The sequence below is a fragment of the Hibiscus syriacus genome, unplaced genomic scaffold (assembly GCF_006381635.1).
Source record: "Hibiscus syriacus cultivar Baekdansim isolate YM2019G1 unplaced genomic scaffold, ASM638163v2 tig00004779_pilon, whole genome shotgun sequence".
In the NCBI taxonomy this organism is placed as follows: domain Eukaryota; kingdom Viridiplantae; phylum Streptophyta; class Magnoliopsida; order Malvales; family Malvaceae; genus Hibiscus; species Hibiscus syriacus.
This window is the reverse complement of record NW_024062030.1, coordinates 422,218-445,183: the sequence shown is the minus strand read 5'-3', so window position 1 is coordinate 445,183 and position 22,966 is coordinate 422,218. Positions and strand designations below refer to the sequence as shown.

The following is a 22,966-nucleotide window of genomic DNA, read 5'->3' as shown; positions in this document are numbered from 1 at the left end:
GGAGGTGGAGGTGGAGAACAGGGAGATAGGAGTCGTGGCATCTTTGCCGGTCGCCTATCATGAGGTGATGGTGGAGAAGAGGCTCGATGATGTGACGGGATAGGTGATGGCTCTCGTTCTAGAGGTGTATAGTCGGGTCGATCGGGTGATGGCTCTAGGTGAGGTGATGGCTCTCGAATTGGAGGAAGTGGATGCTGCTCATCATCCGTGCCATCAAAAAAACTCTGACTAGCTTGCCACCAATCAGTGGCAAGCTCTTCCTCCGTGGGTGTCAGTCTTTGTAATGGAATGTTGGCCTCCTAAAATATAAAAACTCAAACAAAGTTAAACGTCTACTATTAATAACTTGTTTATATATTATATGAAAGTATTTGTGTTAACTTACATTATTTATTGTCGCATATGGTATTAAGTCTTCCCAATCCAACAGAGTTTTCCTCTTCCAGGAAATAGCCCTGGGAATATCATTTGACGTTTTTATTGCATATGTACGCATGCTGGGAAAGCCTCGAATATCCAAATCTACAAACAATATAATAACAAAATTAGTAATTGTTAAATAATTAATTATAATTTTAGAAACATATATAGAAATTCTTACCTTAAAGGCCCAAACAAAGCCTGACAAAGTGTATTTGGACCCATCGCCCCGCAAACTTTTGCGGTCATCAAGGCAGACGACAACTTAGTCCAGGTAGCTTTCCATATATACGAACCCCACGGAAACAGATTCCATGCATTCAGGTCCTCTACCAATATTATTAGCTCCCGATGATAGGTTGTCTGGCCTCTCTGCCTAAAAAGCCGGCATACACAAGTAGTAGAAGGCATACTCGGACAACATCGACGTCATCCATCCGAGTGAAACCAGCTTTCTTATTAAACAATTTCTTCAGGTCGTCGACATGTAGGTTCGGCTTCTCCATTGACTCATCCGGAAAAACCCGGGATAACCATGATGGGCGGGCGATATGACGAGTGTACCGGCCTACATCATCGTGTCCGAATCGTAGACCAGTGATTAAGCAGAACTCCTTCCGCCCAAAACAAGTATACGCTGGTGGAAAATGAAACCATATCTCTTCCTCACCACGTTGTATACTGTCGGGTAGATTTGATGTCATGGTCTGAAGCCATAAATGGGTCAAATTAGCATCTCCACCCGGATGCTATACTCTCAGCCATGGCCCGAAGCAGGTTTCCTCAAACAATTGTCTTTGAGCAGGTGAAAGCTTCGAAGCAATTGTAGTGGCCAGGCTGACTTTATTTCTCAAGGTCAATTGAGCCGAAAAAAATTTCTACAAAAACAATAAACATACCAAGTTAGATATACCAAAAACTACACTGTGAAGATATACCAAAAACAATAAACATAAAAAGTAGTAGTTTATTCTTGAAACTAAAATTTGCAACAATGTTTTGTCTTTTGGTTGAAATGAAAATCGCAACGAGAGAATCGCAACGCGAAATGACAATCGCAACGAGATAATCGCAACGCGAAATGAAAATCGCAACGAGAGAATCGCAACGCGAAATGAAAATCGCAATGCGATTACGGTTTCGCGTTGCGATTCTCTCGTTGCGATTTTCATTTCGCGTTGCGATTCTCTCGTTGCGATTTTCATTCTCTCGTTGCGACAGTCATTCTCTCGTTGCGATTTTCATTTATCTCGTTGCGACTCTTCTGCAAATTGAAACTTGAATGGATTGCATTACTTCAACCAAAAGACAGAACAAGACAAAGACAAATACTAACTTGAAAATCGCAACGAGAGAATAGCAACGCGAAATGAAAATCGCAACGACAGAATCGTAACGCGAAATGAAATCTAAGTGAAATGGTTAATCTATTATTGAAATGACCAGTAAACTTATCATCAGTTTCAATATGAAAAACCTACAATAATGCAAACATTTCAAAATAAAAATAATTAAAAAACTAACCCTCGGAGGTTGATTTTCCATTTCTGAATATTGTGAGGGATTTCTGACCGTGAATGGTTGTGAGAGATTTCGCCGGAGATGGGGACGGAAATCTTCGGAGATGGGGACGGATTTCTTCGCCGTAGAGAGTGAGAGATGGAGATGGGACTGAGTTGTGATTTTAGGTTTTAGGTTATGAGTTGCGATTACGGGATTTTGTCTTAATATTCGTTTTTGTAATTTGAAAATAAAATATGCGTAGCGATTATAATGGCGCTTTAAATATCGCGTTGCGATTTACGGATACGCGTTGCGATATACGGATACGCATTGCGATTTACCCATACGCGTTGCGATTTACGGATACACGTTGCGATTTACGGATACGCGTTGCGATTTATGTGTTCGCGTTGCGATTTTCATATTCGCGTTACGATTTTGGAAAATCGCAATGCGAATTTGTACTATCGCATTGCGATTTTCAAGAATCGCGTTGCGATTTTGGAAACTGATTTGCGATTCTGGGGATCGCGTTGCGATTTTTATTTCGCGTTGCGATTTTGTTTGTCATTTTGGCAAATCCAAAAAAAGTTGGTTAAAATCGTATATTATAAGGCATTTTTGGTCACTGAGGCGATTTTCTCTTAACTTAATTATTCAGACGGGTCTACCGAAGGAACTGTGGGATCGAGTTCTAAATATATTATACTTCATCGCCTATTTATCCAAATATCCATATCCTTATTTGCTAAAGCAAAAATTATACTTCAACTTCTATATTTTTTGTATATTCAAAATTTAGTCTCTTTTTTTTTATTTTAAGTAATTTAGTCCCTTATGTTAACTCTCAAACCCATATTTCAATTTAATTGTACTCGAGTTCACATTCTATAAGAACTTTTAGGAACATTAATGTCAAATTCTTGTATTATTTACTGTTTTACTATAATTAGTAGTTTAATGAAAATTTAAAATTTTATAAACAAAATAATAAGATAAAGTTAAAAAATAAAAATAAAAATCAATTGACCATTACTAGTTTTTTTGTTATATTAGTATTGTCAAAAATACATAAATTATACATTTAAATAAATTTAAACATATAATATTTTTTATCTCAAAAAATATAAATTTAAATGAATTTGAACATGTAATAATATATTATATGTTATAGAAGACTTTTAAAAATTACAAATTTAAAGAGAATTATGGATAATGAATTTTCGCCCCCCAGTTAGAGACTTAGAGTGAAACGTAAGCAATAGTGATCACATCATGTGAATCAAGTGGCATGCTTTCCTTCTAATTTACACTAATACTAATACTTCATTATATATTAAATATTGAAAGCAACTTTACCATACCTAAAATATTTATTCCTTCGTTACTCTGTTGTATTCTTTATTTTTCATATTTTAAAATATATATAATTGAAACTCATGTCTTGCGGATCTCATGCGTAGATCCAGTAATTTGATTGGAAAAATAAGGACAAATTATATTATTAATCATCAAATTATTTATGTTTTTATATTTTGATCACTGATTTTTATAATAAAATCATTATTTATTTTATTTTATTTTATTTTAATCATTTAATGTTGAGTAACGATAATAATATTAATATAATATTTTGGATTGTGTTTATTTTCATCTTGTTTATAAAACTTTTGCAATTTCAGTAAAACACTAATTCTAATAAAGCACAAAATAAAATCTTAAATTCAATTGTAAAATAAATAAATAAATAAATAATTTCCGGTTTTTTCACAATTAAGTTTTCCTATATAAACACTCACCTTTGTTCATCTTCATCAACCATTCTACTCTCCTCTTATACTATATTCTCTCATTCTTCCTCTGTTCCTCATCAAAATCTTTTTTTTTTCTCAAAGATATGGCAGTCAATGGCGTTGTTTCAGGCAAGAGCTTGATCGTCAGCTTCGGTGAGATGCTGATCGACTTCGTCCCCACCGTTTCCGGCGTTTCCTTAGCCCAAGCTACCGGCTTCGTCAAGGCCCCCGGAGGAGCCCCTGCCAACGTGGCAATCGCCGTCGCTAGACTCGGTGGAAAAGCTTCCTTCGTCGGGAAACTCGGGGACGACGAGTTCGGTCGTATGCTGGCGGATATTCTCAAACAAAACGGAGTTTCCGATGATGGGATCTTGTTTGACCAGGGCGCTAGGACTGCTCTCGCCTTCGTTACGCTACGCGCCGATGGAGAGCGTGAATTCATGTTCTACAGGAACCCCAGTGCCGATATGCTGTTGAAGCCGGAGGAATTGAACCTTGATCTTATCAGATCCGTAAGTGTTCATCTTATCGTAAATTTCTCTTCAACTTAACGAATCAGTTGCTTTATTGAAATTTCAATATGTTGTGTTTTTTCATGCAGGCCAAAGTGTTTCACTATGGATCGATAAGTTTGATAGTGGAGCCATGCAGATCAGCTCATTTGAAGGCAATGGAAGTAGCCAAAGAAGCTGGTGCATTGCTCTCTTATGATCCTAACCTTCGTCTTCCACTTTGGCCTTCGGCTGACGAAGCCAGGAAACAGATTTTGTCCATCTGGGATAAGGCCGATATCGTCAAGGTCAGCGACGTTGAGCTCGAATTCCTTACAGGAAGCGACAAGGTTGACGATGAAACCGCCATGAAACTTTGGCGCCACAACTTTACCCTGCTCCTGGTCACCCTTGGAGAAAAGGGTAGCCGATTCTACACCAAGGTATGCCAAATTTCAGCCTCTTCGTAGTTTGCTCAGTTCCCATACCCATATCTGATACATTTTGACACTTATTTTCGAGATTCAATAACATAAACTCTTTTTTGTGATTGAAATGCCAGAAATTCCATGGGGCAGTGGATGCATTCCATGTAAATACAGTGGATACAACCGGCGCCGGTGACTCCTTTGTTGGTGCTTTGCTTTGCAAGATCGTCGATGAACCATCAATTCTTGAGGATGAATCAAAGTTGAGGGAAGTGCTGAGATTTGCAAATGCTTGTGGAGCCATCACTACAACCAAGAAAGGGGCCATCCCAGCACTGCCAACCGAGGTTGATGCACTTGCCTTAATCAATGGAGCTTAGCCTCTAAGCAACTTTAATTATTTTCACTTTGTTTTTCTTTCGTTTTCCCCCTCACTTCAAAGAGTTTTCAATCTATTTCCATTTCATGTACTTTTAGGATTATTTAGGAAATGAAGTAAATAAAATATTATATTATTCCCATTCAAGTAAACCCCAAATTTATATTATTTTCACTCAACACTATATATTATTTCTACCCTTCTCTTCTCTGAACTTGATTCATAACAAGGATTGAGTACATTTCACCTACACTTGAAAATGTACAAGTTATATAAACTATCTTAAATATTACTCACTAAAGTTATTTAGTGCATAGTTTACAAATAAAATTTCCATTTACCATTTTGTCTTTTAACGGATTGAAATTTGTTTAAATACGATTATATGATCACACGAAACAACATAAAGACAATACAAAATAAGACGGACATTATATGGATATACGATATATAAAAAGAACACGAATATGATATGAATATTGAACTTCAATGGGTCTATCTTTGTACTAAATGAAACAAAGGGTAGAAGAATTTTGACAAATATATTATTTTCTCAGGTTTCAGAGTTACTTGTTCTCCAAGGAATCAAATTCTTTAGAATAATATCTTTGGCAAACATTCAATGAACCCAATTTGGTATCTAAACTTCCTTCACTATCTTCATCACAGCAACAAACATTATCTTCACAATATGAGTCACTTAAAGATAAATCATCTTTGTCACTCTTGTGCAACCCGGATGAGCTTCCTTCATTTTCTTCATCAAGATAAGAAACTTCGTATTCAGAATCTGATCCTCTCATCGATAAGTTGTCACCTTTTGAGTCATCTTCAGTTTCCGATTGTCACTCTTGTGCAACCCGGATGAGCTACCTTCACTTTCTTCATCAAGATACGAAACTTCGTATTCAGAATCTGATCCTCTCATCGATAAGTTGTCACCTTTTGAGTCATCTTCAGTTTCCGATAGTTCTTCGTATATTGGATCATCATCTTTTGTATCTGATATACTTGAAGAGAAGCCAGTAGGAGTCAAATCATGACTATCTCTTTCAAGCATTTGTGGTTCCTTGATTTCCCGGTTGCTTTTTGTTGGACTGTCCAAGATTGAGATTGGATTCCGGTTATTTAGATCACCATAGAGTGCAATGTGTCTGTAGTACAATTCCAGTTCCTTCTCTGCAATAGCAATGAAGTGTCTCACTGACTCGAGTGATTGCTCGTATTTTGATTTTTCAAGTGCCTGAGAAGAAATGACAAAGATGGTTTAGTTGAAGAATGTTAAATACACATCAATACTCTCTAAAATGAAATTACCATGATCATTATTAGCTGCCAGAGGAAGAAAGATAACAATAGTTCAAAGAGATGCCAAATGAAATTTCCGAAACCCTCCCATTCATAAATAAAGCAAAGTGAACGGGGGAAAATGACAATAATATGATACTATCAAGAAATAAATAAAAAGAATCGTAAACAATATTAGCAGCCTATCAAGAAGATAATTGAGAACATTTTAACACATAAGAGAGCATTTTAACAATAGTTAGATCCTCTATCAGGGAACCCCCTTCAAAAAGTGTATTCCCAGAAGGAAGAGAGCCAATAGGCTTTGGACATTGAGAACATTTTAAGCACCATGACCACCGTACAAAAGAACAAATTCTGGACCAATTTCCTATGTTACTGCACTCAAGTATGAATGCCAAATCTATATATGAGCATTTGGAGCGTTTTAGGAGGATCATATACCCATAACCATAAAAAATATATTAACAAATAATGGCAATTAGTACAAAATATACACACATAATGGCAATGATATCATTTCGTTGAAACCTACTTCCACCATAAATGTGATTATAATGAGGATGCTATGGTGGACACCATGGAAAAATAATGATTATGCACGTGTGCACGTAAAGAATGTGAGGGTAAATGCTATTAAATCAGACACCGAAGTTAGCCTAGTTTAGACACTGCTAAAGAGGACTATTTCCAATTAGTCTAGTTTAGACACTGCTAAAGATGACTATTTCCAATATGTCCTTACAATGTACTGGGCAAGTGAGGGTAACGTTTCCTTACGTTCCTTGTTAAAATTTGGCCCTGTAAAAATGCAGAAATTGTTTATGCATGCATGTGTGCATGTGAAGAAGATCTAAAGAGGTAATTGAGAAGCAATACTCACCCTTTTCTTGGACAATGTATCTACCGGAGACATAAGTTCTGGCATCACGTAGTTTTTCCCTCGATAGAATACTATAGTGTCATCACCAATTATTTGAACTGGGATCCCACCACTCAGTCTGGCAATTTCATCTGCATATTCGTGTACATGGCCAGGCTTACAAGGCTTGCAAATGACCTTAACGGTTTCATGTTTTTTCCAATGCATATGCATATTAAGAATAACCCCGCCAAATATTCCTCTTCTCCCAACTGGCACATAGTTGGACCTTTTCTGAGCCATTTTTTCATATAGAACCGTTCTTCACCTGTCAGATCATGAGGTTTAACCACAGGTCCCTGAACTTTGGAAACTTCATAGCGCTTAAGTCTTTCAACAAGTAATGCTTCCTTTATTTTGGCCTTGAGAAAGTACCATAGAGACCAAAAACCATATGTTAAATGTTTTATAACCATGGGAACTAACAAAAGAAAGAAGAAAATAATTCATAAAGAACAAATCTTGAAATTTAAAATGAGCTAACTGGTTTTCACATAACAGATTCTAACAAATACAGTAAAATGACATCAATGAAGTTCTTTATAACGCCAAACACAGTTAAAGCTTAACGTTTACAATTCACTGCATTACTTGGACTCAAGTGAGCGTGTTGGATACAAGTATGTATCATATACGGCTATGTTCAATTTTGTCAAAGTTTTCCATGTATTTGGAGGATCTTAAACGGTTATATCCTTACAAGGGGATCGAATATGGCTCGGATATTGGTGTTGAACACAGATACTTGGACAAAATTGAGAATCAAGCAACAGAGACAATTCCGATATTCCAAATGGAACAAATCATACTAAATAAGGTTTATGATATATTAACAGCATAAGGTGCACATTTCAATATCAAACATTCATGAAATAAACCCAGTTTTGCAAATTATTCATCAAATGATAAATCACGAGCTAACTGAAACATATATTATACCAATGTCATTTATACATCTGAACACTGAACAGCTACTTAGTAAGCTTTAACAATCGTTACAAAAGGTATCGCTGCCAGAAATCTAACAAATCAAAGTATCAATCATACAATTACAAGGCAAAAAAGTTTAATTTCAGATACATAAAACAGTGGCAAAATTATTGATTTACCTTCTCAAGCTTGTACTTAATCCTCTCCTCTGCATTAGTAAACTTCCTCTTTGGCTTCCTAGTGAGGCCCAGACGACGTGGGTCTCTCCTATTGGCGGCTTTCCTCTTATCTTTCTCTCTCTTCTTCTGCAACTTGAACCTTTTCTTATTCTTCCATTTCTCCTTCTTTGGAGGCTCAATTTGATGAGTTTCGAACTTGGGTTTCCCTTGAGATATCACCAGGTTTACGGTTCCATGGCTGAAATGCCTCGAAACCCACGGTGGGGTTGTGGGGTTTGGTGGAAAAATGAGCTTCAATGGACGAAAAATTGCTGCTTCGGGGCCGAGGGAGAAGGAATGGTGAGGAATTGAATCGGAAAGTAGAGAAGCTCTGCGCAGGCTACGAAATAGAGCTTTCGCCATTACAACTATTTCATCAAAAACAGAGTGAGAAAGAGGGGAAAAGATCATTATTTTCTTTGATAAATCATTAACCCCGTCGAATATACTACAAACCAATGTGCTTAAGCCCCAGAAAGGCTATGGCGGATTTGGATTATCCAAATTCAATTGGTAGTTCAGCCCGACCCTGGTCAACATATATGGGTCGACCCTTTTTTAGTTAATTACTATACGTCCTTAAATTATTATTTTATTTTATATTGAAATTTAAGAATAAATTAATTTGATTTTAAATTAATTTTTTATATCATTTAAAATTATTTTTTCAAGTTATTTTAAATTTGATTAATTCAAAATCAAATAGTATCTCAAAACTAAATCACAAGTGGAAAAATAAAAAATGTATTATCGGATCTTTGATTGATATTATTAATGGTGAGTAAAACTCGACTCGAATTAATTTTATGTTGTAATTTTATAAACTCGGTTAAAAAAATTTAAATTCAAATCAAGTTATAAAATACAACTTGAATAGCTCGAATATTTTAGTAATTAATGAATTGATTTTCAAGTTTGAGTTGAACCCTAACTCGTATGATATATGTATATCACATATGAAAAAATATGAAGAAATATATGTGTGTTATACATGGTTATAAAAATCATTTAAATTGAAATAAAATAATACCATAATATTATCAAATTTTACAATTAAATTTAAACATAAATTCAAAAACTCGACTTGACTCGAAATTTTTTTAAGTCAAGTTCGAGTTGTAAAATAGGATTCGTCAACTCAAATAACTCGAAATTTTTTTACTCGACTCAACCGAACACTCACCCCTAGATACCATGAATTATTAATTATTTTTTTAGTATTAAAATTTTAATACTCTATTTTAAAAAATTAGTTATGTAATTTTTCTTTTTTTTCCTATTCTCATTAACAAATTAAACTAAATTTAACAATTTTTACAAAAATAATGGGGTGTATTTGCTCAGAGAGCCACATACACCTGCCCTTAAAAGTGTGCATCCTCAAATTATGGTCTTCATTTTAAATTAATCCCTAAATATTTGAAAAGTTCAATTTCATCTCCAAATTATAACTATGATTCTAAATTGGTCTCCATGTTTTTGGATGTTCTAAATTCATTCTTAAACTATGATCATCATTATAATTTAATATTCAAACTTTTAAACGTTTTAATAACATCCTTCAAAATCATTCAAAAGTTTAGAGATAAAATTGATATATTCAAAAGTTTGGGGACTAATAATCTAATATAGAATGAGAGCCATGATTTGAGGATGAATTTGGAATGTTCAAAAGTGTATGGACCATATTAGAATAAAAGTCATAGTTCAAAAATAAAATTAAAATATTTAAAAATTTAAAGACTAATTTAAAAACATAATTTGATAACACATAATATAATAAATTCTAAAAAGTAACGTGATAATACACATTACCAATAGTAGATTTTTTTTTGTATATTACCGGGAATGTCATTACCTCCATTTCCTCATGTATTGTTGGATTACCGGCGTTTTGGACTAAAATGCCTTTAAATTGTTTTTCAAAAATATCCTTATTCTGCCATTGAATAATAAAAAGAGAAAATAACCTCAGTGACCAAAAATACCTTATAATATACGATTTTAACCATCTTTTTTTGGATTTGTCAAAATGACCAACTAAATCGTAATGCGATCGATAATTCGCAACGCGATCTCCGGTATCGCAAATCAGTTTCCAGATTCGCAACGCGAACTTCGACTATCGCATTGCGATTTACATATTCGCATTGTGATAGTCCAAGTTCACGTTGCGATAGTCGAAGTTCGCATAGCGATTTTCCAAATTCGCGATGCGATTTATAACAAATTCGCGTTGCGATTTATTACAAATTTGTTGCGATAGTCGAAGTTCGCGTTGCGATTTAATCCAAATTCGTTGCGATAGTCCAAAATCGCAACGACTGGTGGTATTGCATTTGTTTCTTAAGAATTTTCTCTAAAACGATAGTATTCGCGCGGACGTGTCGAAGACACGTATTACCACGACCACGACCACGAGACGACGGCGGCGCGCGAGAGTCCCCCTTGTTCTCTATCACTCAACAAGGAAGTGGGAAAGCCAAGCCTTAAATACCATTCCCAATAGTGTTTTCAATACTATGTGGGATTGAGCATTACCAACACTTGTTTTCAATACTATGTGATTATTCAGGAAACAATTAACAATCATGCACCTTAAAACAACTGAATCAACAACCGATTGCATTAGTATTATACGATTAAATATGTCATAATTAAAAGTCAATCTACAATCAATCGCGATTATTGCATTTTTAAGCAAAACATTCAAAAAAAATTGCATCACTCGCGAGAATAAAAAAATTGTTATCGTGCAATTACAATCAATTGAAAATAAATTAGAATTGCATGAAAACTAAACGAACCACAAATACTTTTCATACAAATACTAAAGTCATTAACTATAATTCACAAATAATATCACTATTTAAGGCTCAATCCCACATAGTATTGGGAACAAGTGTTGGTAATGCTCAATCCCACATAGTATTGGAAACACTATTGGGAATGGTATTTAAGGTTTGGCTTTCCCACTTCCTTGTTGAGTGATAGAGAACAAGGGGCACTCTCGCGCGCGCGCCGCCGCCGCCGCCGTCTGTCTCGGGTCGTGGTCGTGGTAATAAGTGTCTTCGACATGTCTGCGCGAATACTATCTTTTTAGAGAAAATTCTTAAGAAACAAATGCAATACCACCAGTCATTGCGATTTTGGACTATCGCAACGAATTTGAAATAAATCGCAACGCGAACTTCGACTATCGCAACGAACTTGGAATAAATCGCAACGCGAACTTGGAATAAATTGCAACGCGAGCTTGGACTATCGCAACGAATTTGGAATAAATCGCAACGCGAACTTGGACTATCGCAACGAATTTGGAAAATCGCAATGCGATAGTCGACGTTCGCGTTGCGATAGTCGATGTTCGCGTTGCGAATCTGGAAACTGATTTGCGATACCGGAGATCGCGATGCGAATTATCGATCGCATTGCGATTTAGTTGGTCATTTTGGCAAATCCAAAAAAAATGGTTAAAATCGTACATTATAAGGCATTTTTGGTCACTGAGGTTATTTTCTCTAATAAAAATTTTACGAATGTTAAATTATAAATTTATCCTTAAACTATTTTAGATTTACAAAAAAAAAATTATAATTAAAATTTTATATGAAGTTCAGTGGTTAAAATAAAATGTTACCCTTTCGTTAAACATTTTTATATTTTCAATTTTGTAAAAAATTATATAAATTTTATAAATTTAAATTTTTTAAAGAAAATATATAAATATTTTCTATCTTGTTAAAAAATAAATATATAATAAGGACAATTTGGTCAAATATAAATTCCAATAATCTTTTATTCTTTTAACCAAACACGGTAATCTTACATTTCTACTAAACCAACCAAACACAAAATACAACATTCTCAGTAATCCTATTTCTTGGTAATCTTTTATTCATACTGATAATCTTACATTCCGTGAACCAAACGCACCCTTAAGGACCGGGGGAGTTGAAAGTTTGTTCTTAGTGAATTACAAATATTTCCCGTCTATTTATTGAATGAACGCATCAATCAAAAGGTTTTAATGTTTAATGGTTAAAGGAATAATTATTAATTTTAAAGTTATCAGGTTCGAACACGATATTTACAAGGATATTGAGTGTTTATTATTAAATGATTGAGAATCTATCTAGACTACTTTTTATTAGTGTGAAGTGATTATAAGATAATATTTGTTAGAAACATTTTCAACCATTTGACAATGAACGTTTAAGCACTTATGCGGACAACGTACTCAAAACTAAAACTTCAAATGATAACAATTATCTTTTTAATCATTAAGATCACTTATCCTCGCGAATAAAGATATAATTTATTGAACCGAAAATAATTAAAAAATATTTTTTTGGTGAATAAAAGAAGTAAAACTACATAGGATTAGTCCTCTACTGTCAACGTGCAATCTGCATCATCCTATTGGATTAGATTAGTCACTTCCAATGGTGGGGTGGAGAAAACCATATGAACCTCTCCTCTAGTCGCGGCAATCTTAGCTAGTCTATTCGCCACCTTATTTGCAGTCTGGCTTATGTGCTTTAAAACAACGTTTCAGTCTCTGTTAATCAACTCATTCACACGGTCTATAAGAGTAAAAACCGAGCCTCTCTTAGAGTTTTCCTTTAACATTCGGACAGCCTCCAACTATCTGTTTCCACTGTGATTTGCCTCTCTCCTAGATTCCAAGCATGAGAAAGACCTTCATGGATACCCCATAATTCCGCTTCAACTATAGAACATATTATGATCGCTTTTGAGAATCCAAGCATCCAACCACTATTCGAGGATCGAAGGACACCCTCACATGTTTCAAATCCGTTTCCTATGATACAGGACCCATTAGTATTAACCTTACACCAAATGTGAGGAGGCGGATGCCAAGCATCAAACATAGTAAATGATTAAAAAATATTAAACTCTAATAATATATTTAAATGTCATTGTATACCACTCATCTGTCGGTGCAACTGCTCTTTTCACTAGATACGATTCACATTCAACATCTACATATGAAATATGTATAAATATTCGAATTCATGTGTATTATCACCCCCAATCCTTTGAACTTTAAACCAAAGTCATGCATGTTATCATCACGCAGTGATATATTTAGAAATTCTTTAAGGATGAATATATATACGTTAATAACATATAATATTTATAAAAGATGAACATACTCATCCTAAACTTGCTGTGGTTCTGTCACTGTATTCACGTGTATCCTACGAGCATGCAGACGGTGACAAACTGGAAGCGACATGGACATCAGTATCTCGAGATGGAGCAATCGCCAAAGATAAAAAAACAGAGAAATCAGATACGACGATAAAGATTTTATGTGGATGAGGTGGTCGATTCGCCTATATCTACGTTCTGCAAAAACCACGTGAACCAGATTCTTTGCTTTGCTTTCAGTCTGGCATTGAGCTTTCCCAGTCTCACAGACCGTCTAATCCGACACTTTCTGATTCTCTTCAGCTGCATTATTGCCCTTCCTGTGTATATATATGGGGTGTAAAACAAGAGTTTTTCAATCCAAGGTTTAATCAGTACTCATCCAGAGATCTTGATAGCTAAAGTTGATGATGAAAATATCGTTGGGGATTTTCTTTCTTCTCCTTATTGTCTTAGCCCTCCGTAAGTATATATACACATAAATATTTTCTTTAAGATGTATGTATATATGTATGCATGTATGTGACTGTGTATGATGCATGCAGAATGGGGGGTGCGGCCAGCAGAGGCTAGGGTTTGCCAGTCACAGAGCCATAAGTTCAAGGGTGCATGTATGGGTAACCACAACTGCGCGCTGGTGTGCAGAAACGAAGGCTTCTCCGGCGGCAAATGTCGAGGATTCCGTCGCCGCTGCTTCTGCACTAAGCTCTGCTAGTAGCCGGTGACATGGAAGGGGATGCATGTTTAAGAACATTGCTTCCCTCCCACGCTTTTAACGAGTTTAGGGTTTTTCATGCATATCCATTGTGAAATGTTTTAATAAAGGTTTGATCTGCCAATTAGTTTCTATTTTTGGGAGATCATTTCTTCGTCTCTGTTTCTTCATGCCTTTGGTGGGCTTTGTTTCTTAGTTTTGTTTGTGATGTTTAGTGTACTAAAACTGCATTTTGCAGCTACTTTCATTAATGGATCTACTTATTTTATAAGCTGCCATGGAAATCTGTTGTTTTTACTTATAAACATTATTTCGTCTCGGTATGTATCATTTAAGATTTTCTATGACATAGATAATGTTAATTGATCTATTAATGAGATTTTAATTAACTATATAAGATCAAATAGAGGCTAGATTTACATCGAAGATGGAAGCAGATTTGTCCATCTATCGTCTTCCATTCTCCATATTGATAAGGTAAGACTACTACAACGTAACAATCATAGAATTAAGCAAACATGGAGATCAACAACATGAAATATTCCGGCAAAGGTTCTGCAGCTACTACCGGCAGCAGCGTACACATCTGCGTCGTCCCAATCCCATATACTTCCTCTCGTGCACTTAACTCATCTGCTTCTTCTTCGTGGCTTAACAGTAACAATCATGGCATGATTCTTACGGTAATGACTACGTCGAAAGAGGTTGGAGTTTGTTTTCTTCGGGCCATGAAGGAACCGATGAAACGAATCGAAGACTGCGACGATGACCGAAGCACGATCCCTCGAGGATTTGAAGACCGAGTAAGGGGAAAAAGGCCTAGTGATTAAAGGGTGGGATGGCGATCCTTAAGCATCGAGCCGTCGATTTCTTACTTGACACATTGCGGGTGAAACTTGGTACTAGAAGCCACTGTTGCAGGAATCTTGTTGCTTGCTTGGCCCGATGATGTGGACCATTTTCAGATCACGACGCTGTTGTTCTGATGAAGTTGGTGCGCCGGCGATTAGAATTTGCGAAGGTTTAAGAACTGTTCCCGATGCGACCAAACTGGCTTGGATCCTTGTCGATTCAACGACCACGAGACTACCGCAAAGAGTTTAAGGAAAAAATTTACATTTTTGTGTTATGTTTTATTTCATCTCGAGTCGGACCATAATTTGTATTTTATTCACAGAAATTTGCATTTTTTTGTGTTATGTTATTTTATATTTTAATTCATTATGATGTGATGAAACAAATGGAATTAATAAGAAAGTTGTCTTCATAACGAATTTAAACAATTAAAAGTGACAAAGGATTATATCAAGTTTTTCATCTATTTGAATCCGACTCGAAAAACACACCTCATCCATCCGAATACGACTAAGTCAAGGTTATGGATGTCACATCTAACCTGAAACTCAACTTAAATTTTAAGGTAAAAATTCACATTCAACCTGATTCAATATAGATATGAAAAATTAACCAAAAGAATAGGGACCTAAATGAAAAAAAATAAGTATTATAACAATTATCCCTAAGTATATAAAAGAAAAATATATTATTGTCCCGGGTCAAATTGAATATTTTTCAACTTAAACCCGACCTAATCTCACCCTTTACAAAATCTAACTTGAACCCGTTTTTTAAAACGATGGGTCAAGTAAGAACTCATCAGATTCGAATCAAATTATTATTTTTATACGAAATATTTAATCTAAATTAGTCGATCAATAGATGAAATAATGATGATCATATAACAAAGAAAAATTATAATTAGAGAACAAATCCCACGAAAGATAAATAGATAGATGAGTAAACCCTAGAAAAAGTTAATATAAAGGCTTAAAACTTTTAAAGTTTTGTTAGGACAAAATTTAAATTAAAATAAAATACAGGGACATAACGAATGTAAATTTTAATTATTTAAACATTATTATTCTAATATTTTAGAATATGTTGAATATTTTAAATTTTGAATGAAACTGATATAACATATAAATATAGAAAGTTAAATTTACTATCATGTTAATAAAATTTACGTAAAATTGAAGAAAAATATAAGTGAAAATTCCTTATTTTATGAGAAGGACTAATTTCCAATTTCAAAATTCAGGAGCTAAGACGAAATTTTAGCAAAGAGGAGGAGGGATTGGAAATAAAGAGATAGAAGGATATAATCTCACCCAAAGCTGACCAATCAGAATCCAGCATTGGAATACCCCAAATCCTGATATATGGTGCCTTTTGTATTTCCCTCCATCTTATCTAAAGCCCCCAATAACTGCTCTCTTCTACCATTCTCATTGTCTCACGCACACAATCCCGCATCGGCACAAAACTATGACCACCATTAACTCCCTCCACCACCATTACTCTTTCCTCAAACGGCTCTCGACCTCAGAATCCAACCTACCTCCTCCTCCTCCTTCCTTCCTCTTCCTCCACCCTACCACCACCACCACAACAACAACAACAACCACCGCCACCTTCTCTCTTGCCCCTCCAACTTCCTCCACCACTTCCACCTCCCCCACTTCCCAACCTATCTCCTTTGACACCCTCCAACACCACCTCTCCACTCAAAACTTCTTCCAAGCCGACGAGGAAACTCGCCGTCTCCTCATCATCCTCGCCGGCGAAGCCGCTCAGAAACGCGGCTACGTCTTCTTCTCCGAGGTGCAGTTCATCGACGAAGCCGACCTCAAAGCCATAGACGAACTCTGGAGACAGTACAGCAACAACAGATTCGGGTACAGTATCCAGAAAAAACTATGGCAAAAAGCCAACAAAGACTTCACCAAGTTCTTCCTCAAAGTCGGGTGGATGAAGAAACTGGATACCGAGATCGAGCAATACAATTACAGGGCTTTCCCGAACGAGTTCACGTGGGAACCAACGAAGAAACGCCCGAGGGTCATCTGCCATTGACGATGCTTTGAGAGGAACGCAGTTGCTCAGCAGTATCCTCAGCCATCCAGCTTTTGATGGTGAAGAACATGACAAAGCAATTGAAAATGAAGCTAAAGGGAGCTTAAGAGATGATGTTAAGGGCGCTAAGCCACTCGGCAGCTTGTTTCCTAAACCAGATTATAGCTTTTAATCAGGTTCTTTAATGGCGTTTTAGCAAAAATACAGTGTAGAATCTGAATTGGGTCTTAAACTTTTTAGTTAATGATTCTTCATTAAGTGGTTGAAACTATTGTCTTTTGGTTTTCAATGTAATTTCTTCTTGTTTTATCTTTGGAACTATGATTGATTCACATGTACTTTTCCAAGTGTACATAATGACTCACTGGTACCTTTTGAAGTATTAAATTAAATGTGGCAGTTGAACTTCTTTAATGCTTTTCCCGATTAGTAAATTTCATGTAATTAAATTTTTTATTATTAAACTTTTAAAAATGATAAAATTATTATTAAAATTAGACTTGTAAAAATAAATATTTAAATTATGTCTTTATCAATATTTTTAAGTTTTTTAATTTTATCTTTTAAAAATAAAAATAATATTTTTCTCAAAAAAAAAAAAACCCACACCCTCACACTTCTCCCCTTACGTCCCCCAATCTCTCTCTCAATCAATTGTATTTAAATGATATTTTGAATTCGGGGACAGTTATTTGAGCATTAGATTTAAGTATTTGAGTTTAGAGATTATTTATTTAGAGGTATTGAGATGACGAAAAGAGAGATTGTTGATAGTGTAGGTCCGATTATATGTGAGTGTTCGTTTAACGATGACGAAAGTCGTTGTAAATAATAATCTTTTTATTCATTTATTTTTTGATAAATTTGAGGTGAATTTAATGTGGTATGTGTTTAAAGATTCTTTATCATTTGACAACTTCTACATATGTAGAGCTCGAACCAAGACCTTAAGAGATAATAACAAATTCTTTAAACACTGATGTCGTTTAGTTCGTGTAATCTTTATAATATTAATAATTATATGATGACAGCAAATTTTTATTTTTGATGTAATATAACTAAATATAAATATCAATAATTATATTACAAATAAATAAATATAACTATAAATTAGTGGCATGCATTGTATTAAAAAATCGATGCTCCTTTTCTTTGCTTTAGATATTGGCCACGTATCCGACATGTTCCGCTGTTGCTCTCCACAAATATAAATGGATTAATTATAAGTTAGATGTCTAAACTTATTAACATCTCTCAATTTGGTTTCTGATTTTTTTTATCCTCACTTAAGCTGGCTTCCGTTTAAGGTCGTAACTGAAAGGTTGTCTTTAAATATGTTCCTAAATATTGAATGTACAGTAAAATTTTAGATATTCCTTTAATTTTGAATAATTCTGTTATAAGTGATGATGTCATAATTGTCGTGTGTTACAATATCAAATTATCACGTGTTCTATGCTCAATACCGTTAAAAAAGGACGGAATAAATGTTATGATCTCAAATTAGAACCAAAAAGATATTATATATCAAATTAGGAGAAATGGACAGCTTGAAATACCAAACTTACAATTAAACCTTTTATAAATTGTACATAAAGCTATTATCCAATAAATATAATCTTCCATTAATTATTTGTGAATCATTTGTATATTATTTGTTTAGTTAAATAAAAGAGAATGAATTAAATTATTTATTTTTATTAAATAAATTAATTTAAATATATATCAATTTATTTTTTTGGATAATTAAAATTTTTTATTACCCAAAATCAACCAGTACAACATTAAAGGAATAAGCAGTGATCATCCAACACAAAAACAAAGATCACCCTATATTTCAATTCCTAAAAAGAGTAATATTAACATTGTCATTACAATTGAATTTCCTATTGCGTAAGTGCAGTCCAATTATATCTCTGATTGTATGGAATAATTCTTGAGCATTCTTGGATCTACCTTGGAACATTCGCTTGTTTCTTTCATCCCATAGTAAGTAAATAGTAGCATTAAAAGATAACTTCAGAATAAGAGTGGGCATTGATTTGCCTTTCCAAGCATTGGAAGCCCTTGCACAAAAAGCGTCCCACGGGCAAGGGAAGAAGTGAAGTCCCGAGAGAGAAAAAACATTTTTCCAGATTGAATTAGCCATAGGACAGAGCATAAAAATATGGTCCCTAGTTTCCAAAGGCTCATCACATAAAATACATTTGCAGTCAGTGATTAGTCCCATATGGTTTAGTCTTTCTCTTGTAGGAAGCCTATCAAGCAAAGCCATCCAAGAGATTAAACTATGCTTAGGAATGTGCATAGGAAACCAGACAATTTTCTGCCAAGGCACAATAGCTTTCTTGACTCTAATGGCATCCCAAACTGTTGTAATTGTTGTATTTCCAGCGTCCAGAATAGGACGAGCTTCCTGTCTTAATTTTAGGAGTTTCCTTAAGCCCCAACTTTGCGATGAACGAATGTCAACATTCCAAAAGTCTTTGTCCTTAAAAATATAGCATTTAATCCATGCTACCCAAAGAGAACCCTCACCTGCAAGAATTTTTTTAATGAGAATGAGCATACAAGCTTTGTTCCAAGTCTTTAAATCTTTGATTCCAAGACCTCCCTCTAATTTGAGGTAACAAATATTATTCCAGCTCACACGAGCACCAGAAGTTTTTTGATCAGCTCCTTTCCAGAAGAACCTAGAGCATAATTGCTCGATTTTTTTAATCACTGACTGAGGAAGAAAAATTTGTCTAGACCAGAAATTGGAAAGACTGGATAAAACAGTTTTAATAAGTTCCATTCTCCCTGCATAGCTAAGGAATTTAGAAGACTATTGATAAAGCTTAGCTTTGATTTTTTCAATGAGGGGAAAGCAATCCTTATCAGAAATTTTTCTAATGACTAGAGGAATACCCAAATATCTTACAGGCAGGCTGCCATTTTTAAAACCAGTAGACAGATTGATTTCTTCCAGTTTCGTAGCAGTCATGCCAGCATCAAATAGCTCACATTTGGATGCATTGAGTTTCAGACCAGACATTTTATAGAACATGTCAAGGACACTATTAACACCAATAACAGATTCAGTGTTTCCCTTGCAAAAAATAAGAATGTCATCAGCAAATGAGAGATGAGTGAGTCCCATTTTTTTGCATTTGGGATGATACCCAAAGATTTCTCTAGTGGCAGCTAAGTTTAAGAGCTTGGAGAGAACATTCATAGAAAGCACGAATAACAAAGGAGAAAGTGGGTCTCCTTGCCTAATTCCTTTAGCTCCTTTAAAGAAACCAACTAATGTCCCATTAAAGGAGACAGAGTAAGAAGCAGTTGAGTAGCAAAGTTCAATCCAAGTGATAAAGGTTTGAGACAGTCCAATGGCTTTGAGAACAGAAGAAATGAAGTCCCAATTAAGGGTATCAAAGGCTTTATGAAGATCTACTTTCAATGAGCATCTAGGGGAAATAGTCTTCCTACCATAACCTCTAACCAATTCTTGAGCAAGTAAAGTATTATCAATAATACTTCTACCTTTAATGAAAGCAGTTTGGTTGAGAGTAACCAAATCAGGAAGAACATTGGTTAATCTACTGACCAGAATTTTAGAGATTGCCTTGTACACAACTGAGCAGCAGAAAATAGGTCTGAAGTCCTTAACTTTACAAGGGCCAGGAATCTTAGGCACAAGAACAATAGATGTAACATTAAAAGCTGGAAAAAGGAACATATCTTGAAGGAACATATCTTGAATGAAAAAATTAATGGCAACAATAACATCAAAACTAATGATAGACCAGCAGAATTTAAAGAAATAAGGCGTATAGCCATCCGGGCCAGGAGATTTGTCGTTTCCTTGAGAAAAGAAAGCTTTCTTGATTTCATCCTCAGAGATTGCTTTAACAATATCTTTAGAGTTATCCTCAGTCAGAGTAAAGTTCAATAATTCTTTCAACAGAACTGGGTCAACACTATTCACTTCAGAATCAACAGAACCAACTAAGTTGCAGAAGTAGCTAGAGACCTTAGTTGACATGGAATCAAATGTTTCCAATTTATTGCCTTGGTCATCAATCAGAATACGAATGGTGTCTCTCTTGTACTTGAGAGCCACAGCTGAGTGGAAAAATTTTGTGCGCCTATCTCCCTCCTTTAGCCATTGAATCTTTGCCTTTTGTCTTAGAAACAAATTCTCAGCATCTTCAAGCTGCTTTAGCTCAGTTTGCAATAGAATTTCCTTAAGGAAATTATCCTCTCCATTTAAAGTTTTAATCTGTTGGAGTTCGAGTCAGATTTCTTATGTAAGACTCTGTTTCTTAAATCACTGTAGTTGGAACGGTTGAACTCTTTAAGATTAACTTTCAAACGTTTTCATTTCGAAAAAAGGATTTGCATATGATTACCAGAAGAATGGCTGCTCCAAGACTGTTGAACAACTCTCATGAAATCAAGATGACTCGACCGAAAATTGAAGAACTTAAAAGGCTTTAGCCTATTAGCTTGAACATCTTTAGAAAGCCATACCATAGCTAAGCAATGGTCAGAGATGCCAGGAGCAAGGAATTCAACATGAGAAGTTAAGAAAGAGTTAACCCAAAAAGAGTTGGCTAGAACTCTATCAAGTTTCCTAGTAAGGAAGGAGTTTTGCTGTTTATTACTCCAAGTAAAAGAAGGACCATAGTAAGGGTGGTCAATTAAATCAAGGTCAAAGAACACATCTTGAAAGTCTCTCATGTCAGAAGTAATTAAAGTGATGTTAAAGTCACCACCGATAATCCAAGGAGTATGACCTATTAGGACATTCAAATCTTAATTGCTGCATATATATCAATTTAGTTTGTTGATATTCATAAATAAATATTCATAAACTAATGTTATGCATTATATAAAATATAAAGTTCATTAGTATCTAAAATATTAAATTCGAACTCTTTTTCTTTCTTAAGATATTACCCAAAATAAAAATTTATGTTAATTTAAAAAGTATAAGTTTAATTTTTTAAAATTAATTTAATGTCGAATTAATTCATTACATCAGTTCTATACCCACTTAATAAAAACAATATAGTTAACAAACCCTAGTCGTTTTCTTCCTCATCATTTCTTCTTCTTTTTTTATTCTTTACAACTTGTATCAATTTTATTGATCATTCCACTTTTTCTTTTTTAATTTTATTTAACAGCGGCGACACCGATTTGATGTTGATTGTTGTCTGTCAGTTGTATTTTTTTTGTTTTTAGGTTTTAATAAGAATACTTATGTCTTTGTAATATGTTCTATGTCTTTATGACATTTATCTATGCATTTATGACACGATTTTCTTTGCCTTTTGGTAGCGTACAAATTTATTTGTTGTTTTTTTCATTTATCTTTTTTGACACAGTCACAACTGATCAAGATGATGTTTATTTGTTATCATGCTGATCTTACCTGATTTGAACCCTCAAATTGATTTGGATATGCGTTTTGCATTTGTGGATAGTTTTCTCACATCACTCGACTATGATTAGCAATTTGTCGACGGTCTTCAGTAGTTTCATCACCTTTGTTGTTCGTTTGCCTATGCAGTTAGATTTGTTGTTATCTTTATTTTGTTCGAGCATTAGTTATATTTTTTAATCTTTTTTTTGTGTGGTATAAGTAACTAGTTTTGTGCCAATGATTATAAGAAAATCATAATTATAATTAGTTTATTTACGGTTGTGTTTTAAATCTTTATTGTAATTCTAGATATTTTCTTTTTAATTAAAACTAGTGAATTTCTCTATAAAAAAAT

At 34.6% G+C, this 22,966-nt stretch overlaps 2 protein-coding genes and 2 pseudogenes across 2 annotated transcripts; 3 read left to right on the top strand and 1 right to left on the bottom strand.

Moving 5' to 3' along the window:
- The first annotated feature begins 3,755 nt into the window (after positions 1-3,755).
- Positions 3,756-5,106, top strand: LOC120198433 (probable fructokinase-4). Its single transcript, XM_039199786.1, has 3 exons — positions 3,756-4,228; positions 4,318-4,650; positions 4,770-5,106. The coding sequence occupies exons 1-3, from the start codon at positions 3,821-3,823 to the stop codon at positions 5,013-5,015; spliced, it is 987 nt and encodes a 328-aa protein (XP_039055717.1). The 5' UTR covers positions 3,756-3,820; the 3' UTR covers positions 5,016-5,106.
- Positions 5,107-5,482: 376 nt separating this feature from the next.
- LOC120198389 lies at positions 5,483-8,888 on the bottom strand (annotated as a pseudogene).
- A 5,086-nt stretch (positions 8,889-13,974) lies between these two features.
- On the top strand, positions 13,975-14,334 carry LOC120197342 (defensin-like protein 1). The gene is made up of 2 exons (XM_039198906.1): positions 13,975-14,032; positions 14,116-14,334. The coding sequence occupies exons 1-2, from the start codon at positions 13,978-13,980 to the stop codon at positions 14,283-14,285; spliced, it is 225 nt and encodes a 74-aa protein (XP_039054837.1). The 5' UTR covers positions 13,975-13,977; the 3' UTR covers positions 14,286-14,334.
- Positions 14,335-16,548: 2,214 nt separating this feature from the next.
- On the top strand, positions 16,549-17,402 carry LOC120197330 (annotated as a pseudogene).
- The last annotated feature ends 5,564 nt before the right edge of the window (positions 17,403-22,966 follow it).